The sequence below is a fragment of the Nicotiana sylvestris genome, chromosome 6, assembly GCF_000393655.2.
Source record: "Nicotiana sylvestris chromosome 6, ASM39365v2, whole genome shotgun sequence".
Classification (NCBI taxonomy): Eukaryota; Viridiplantae; Streptophyta; class Magnoliopsida; order Solanales; family Solanaceae; genus Nicotiana; species Nicotiana sylvestris.
This window is the reverse complement of record NC_091062.1, coordinates 52859092-52864260: the sequence shown is the minus strand read 5'-3', so window position 1 is coordinate 52864260 and position 5169 is coordinate 52859092. Positions and strand designations below refer to the sequence as shown.

At 36.0% G+C, this 5169-nt stretch overlaps 1 protein-coding gene across 2 annotated transcripts; it reads left to right on the top strand.

Moving 5' to 3' along the window:
- Positions 1-1789: 1789 nt before the first annotated feature.
- LOC104238373 (E3 ubiquitin-protein ligase At4g11680-like) lies at positions 1790-4938 on the top strand. Of its 2 annotated transcripts, XM_009792709.2 has the most exons (4): positions 1790-2110; positions 2210-2754; positions 3609-3960; positions 4570-4938. In XM_009792709.2, exons 2-4 carry the CDS (start codon positions 2243-2245, stop codon positions 4714-4716), a joined length of 1011 nt encoding a protein of 336 aa, XP_009791011.1. In that variant the 5' UTR covers positions 1790-2110; positions 2210-2242; the 3' UTR covers positions 4717-4938. The 2 variants fall into 2 exon arrangements, with proteins under 2 accessions (XP_009791011.1, XP_009791010.1); XM_009792708.2 differs by lacking the exon at positions 1790-2110 and having other exon boundaries at positions 2147-2754.
- Positions 4939-5169: the final 231 nt, after the last annotated feature.

Here is a 5169-nt window from a genome sequence, read left to right as displayed (position 1 = left end):
GCTCCAAAGATTAACTCAAGGCTCAACCACAACTTTGCCTTTCAAACAAGCCTCCGAACCAACAAAATCTTGAAAATTACCAACCAAACGATTCAAATTAAGCCTTAGGAACTACCCACGATTGCAAAAGATTCAATTTAGGTCATTATTAAAAAAGTCAACTCCCGGGCCCGCTTGGTCCAAACCCGAAATTTGGACTAAAACCCGATTAACCATTCACTCCCGAGCCCGGTTATGTAATTTGTTTTGTAATCCGACCTCAATTTGAGGTCTAAATCCTAATTTTACAAAAATCCCTAATTCTACCCAAACCCCTAATTTCCACCATGAAAAACAATTGTAATGAAAGATTGAAAGAAAATAAGTTAGAATCACTTACCAATGGATTGGAGAAGAAGGACTCTTGGGAAAATCGCCTCTAGGGTTCTCTAGGTTTGAAATTTTGAAGAAATGAGAGAAATCTCGTCTAACTCAACTTTTACACAGTTGCATATGCCGTAATTGCAATATCTTGTTCGCAATTGCGAGAAAGAGGTCGCAATTGCGAACTCCTCTCAGAATCCCAGTAATCGCATTTGCGATAAAATGGTCCCAAATGCGAACCCTGATGCCCTCACAAATGCGAAGATCATCACAAAAGGTGTTGAGTCGCTAATGCGACTCTACCTTCACAAAAACGGAAATGACAAGTTCGCAAATGTGAACTTTTACCTTGCAAATGCGAGTACCCCATGCCATGTGCAGGCTCGTGCGATGGTTTCTTCGCAAATGCGAGCCAGATGTGAGATCTGCAGCAGACACCACAAATTAATCGGTACCAGCTATGTTTCTAAGTCCACATTCACTTCATAGCCTATCTGAAACTCACCCGAGCCCTGAGGGCTCCAAACCAAACATGTACACAAGTCCAAAAATATCATACTGTCTTGTTCACGCGATCAAATCGCCAAAATAACACCTAGAACTATGAATCGGACACCAAAATCAAATGGGTTTTCAAGAGGACTTTAGAATTGCTATTTTAATAACAGTGCGTCCGAATCACGTCAAACCGACTCCGTTTCTCACCAAATTTGACAGACAAGTCATAAATATAGTAATGGACCTATACCGGATTCCGAAACTAAAATACAAATCCGGTATCAATAAATTCAAACATTGGTCAAACTTTTAGATTCATTAAGCCTTCAAATTTCAAGTTTTCAACAAAATACGATCACTCGAGCTAGGGACCTCTAAATTCGATTCCGGGCACATACCCAAGTCCCAGATCACGATACTGACCCACCGGGATCGTCAAAATATAGATTCGGGTCCGTTTGCTCAAAACATTGACTGAAGTAACTCAAATGGATTTTTAAGGCAAAATTTTATTTTTTATCAGATTTTAACATATAAGCCTTCCGGAAAAAAATGGACTGCGTACGCAAATCGAAAAAGGCTAAAATGAGATATTTGAGGCTTCGAAACACAGAATTAGATTCTAAAACTTTCAGCTTAAGTTCGAAACACAGAATTAGATTCAATATGTCCATTTTTTGAAGAACTACAAACTTTCAGCTTTACTTTGCTTCCTAAATAAACAAAAAGAAAAGAAAATTAATGTCACAGGAAGTTAGGCAAAATGTTTATGGTTCTCACCATCTCATAAAAGTTCACTTGAAATCAAAGTAAAGCTGTTCGATTCTTGGTCACCATCTGAACCCAACTTCAACAGATTCCCCTGTCAAGTTGGTTCCACCCCATCACCTCTCTCTTCTTAAGCATTCCCTTTTATTCCCATTTCCATATATCTTTCTGTATCTATTTTCTTTCACCATTATCATACTTTTATAGTACAACCACTTCATTTATCAGGTATCCTTGCTGTTGAAGCTCTTGAAATATGGCATTGGAGGTTGTTTTTCAAAAATAGTTGTCAGCATATAAATTGTGACGCTGAAATTCGACCATAAAATAGGTTGAATAATTAGCTGGTGCTAGATCATTTCAAGCATGGGAATTCTGTGCACACTCACAAGGTGTCTTGTGCATGCAGTTACTAAAACGAAACATAACTTGCATGCGTAGAAGTTGAAAGTTCTTGGAAATTTCTCCCTGTTGACAATCGGTAAGAATTTAAGTTATATACACTGACGGTGGAAAGAATGTTCACACAATTACTGTAATTTTACTTGTTATAGTAGCATATTAATCATATTAAATACAGATCGATCAGGTCCATACTAAATATTATTGCCCGATGAATACACGATACTTTCTTACACCAGTGTCGCTTTGTCATTCGAGCATTATTGTATCTTTCCCACCAATGATTTCACCAGCAGCAGGAGATGGAAGAATGTCTAGCGGGGGAGGAACTAGAAACAGGTCTATTCGGAATATTTCCCATTCTTCATTCTTAATAAGAATGTCCATGAGAATATCAAGATCAAGGTGGTTTAGTTTCCTAAGAAGGGTTTTCCACTACCAGAATGGCTCAAGATCTGATCTTGGATCAAATCCCTTCAATTCAATGACTTGGATGATGATGGAGTGCATTGCATTAAGTGTCCAAATAATTATAGCCTCATATACACTGACTGTTTCAAAGGAAGAGAAGCCAGTTTGGCCAATGAGGATATGGGTGTTGGGATATGCCTTTGGCTGTATTATTAGTGTCATGTTGCTTTACTGGCGCTACTGGGCGTTCTATGTGAGGCCACAAAGAGATGATTCTGACATGGAGCAACAAAGAAGCCATGATGAATCCAGGTGATTAATTAGTACACATTATCCTGTCCGTTTTAGCTGTCTCTACTCTTGAAGTTTTGATAAGTACTATTTTTGTCCAAGGATGCCTAACATCCAAAACTCGAATATGTCAAACGGATTTACAATCGTGAAATGTGATAGAGAAGCATTAAGAAAACTAAGTGGCTTACTTGTGACAATGTTGGGCTGGGTTTAATACAAAGATATTTGGGATAGTGCTTGTACATTTGAAGGGTTGAATGTTACTCGAGTGGGGATGTGAAAAAGATGTTAATTGAAAATGCTAAATCTTACCCTCTGTTTAACTCAACTGGTCCGTTCATATACCCATGGTTGAAAGTCTCGTATTTACCCTTGATCCCTAAGGAGTTCTAACCTAAATATAATTTTAAACCATAGTTGAAAATATATATAAAAATTTAAACCTTTTTTCTCGAAGTATTTGGGTACGTGGGGAGTCCGCATATTTTATGCTAGAGACCTTTAGGAGTCAAGGGTGCATATTCTGAGAATTTTTCCTAAAGACAAGGGTATGAATGTACCAAAACTAACTGGAACATAAAATTGAACAATTTTGAATTATACAAGGACAAATTTGGACCTTTTCCTGGAAAATAATAATAATGCAAGGTTAAGCCAAAAAGGAGATCGCAAAACAACGAGAGAAACATTTGGAGGAGGCAGGAAACTGCAAGACGAATAGTTGATCATCTAAGTTTTATGTTATCCACGCTCTAATTGTCAGACTATGATCATATGAAATATTAGATGTTCTGCAAAAATATGTGGGATTTCTTCCTTAAGCATAATAAATACTATAAAACTAAGACTTGTAAATTTCAACAATATGATAGGGCATTGCATGTGATGGAGAAATTCAGGACTGGTGTTGAGCTATTCTTTGCCATATGGTTTGTGATGGGAAATGTTTGGGTGTTCGAATCGCGCTTTTTATCTTACCATCGTGCTCCTAAACTTCACTTGCTCTGCATCTCACTGCTAGCTTGGAATGCTGTCACCTACTCTTTCCCCTTCCTATTGTTTCTATTGTTGTGCTGCTGTGTCCCAATTCTGAGTAGCTTTTTAGGCTACAACATGAACATGGGATCCGTAGATAGAGGGGCTTCTGATGAACAACTCTCCAGTCTACCCAGTTGGAAGTACAAGGAATGTGGAAACAAGGAACAACCCACAAGTGAAAATGTGGTAAGTGATCTTAGTGTCAAATTTTTTTATGATATCAATTTATAGAATTAAATTAAAAATCTAAAAATTTAACTTATCTGCATTGATAGCAGTATAATATTTTTTTAAATACACATAACATGTCGTAACAGGTAGCTTGCCTTATATTTTCAAGCTAGAAATCTCAATCTTAATAAATGGTTACTTGTCGTTATCTTTAACATAATCTAATCCGGGAAAGTTTCTTTTACACTATTAATGCATAAAGTTAAACTCAAAGTCTAAATATTTAACTTATCTATACCGATAGTGTAAAAAAGTTTTACAACTGTATTTTAACCTATCATAAAAGATGACCTAGTTATGTTTTAGGGGACCTAATCGTATAATTTTTTTAAAAATTATTAATGTATAAACGTTAAACCCAAAGTCCAAAGATTATATAACTTATACACTTATAAGTTAAATAGTTTATGTTTATTATTGTATAATCTGACTTATTTTTAAGATAAAAAATCTTAATTTTTATAGATACTTTCCTATAATATCGTTTAGGTGACCTTTTTGTAATTATACTATCAATATAAAAAGTTAAAATCAAAGTCTAAACAAGTTTTTGTGTCACAACAGGAATGTTGTATATGCTTAGCAAAGTACGGAGATAAGGAAGAGATCAGACAATTACCTTGTTCTCATATATTTCATCTTAAGTGTGTGGACCAATGGCTTAGAATTATATCTTGCTGCCCTCTCTGCAAACAAGAACTGGAGAGGTAAAAATGCATGAAAAGCTCCTCAAACTTGATACTTCATGTATTTTTTGCATACTTTCTCCCGTCTTCTCTCTTTTTCCCCCCTTTTGTTTCTTTAGTCCAATTTTGGATTGTAATCAACAAGGTATGGAAGAATCAAATTAGTGTATTATTCCATGTAGTGATACATATATATATGTACATCAGGTGCTAACTAAGGAAAGAAAATAAAAGAGATTTCTACAAATCTGCTATCTATATATGGGTTATGTACACTAAGAAACAGTCTATGTTCATTGTGTAAAGTATCTAGGTTCCTTCTGTAACACTCCCCCTCAAGCTGGAGCATATATATTGATTATGCCCAGCTTGTTACAATGGTAATCAACTCGAGTGCCATTCAATGCTTTAGAGAACAAATCAGCTAGCTGCTCTCCTATCTTCACGTAGCCAGTGGAAATCAAGTTCTCCTGAATCT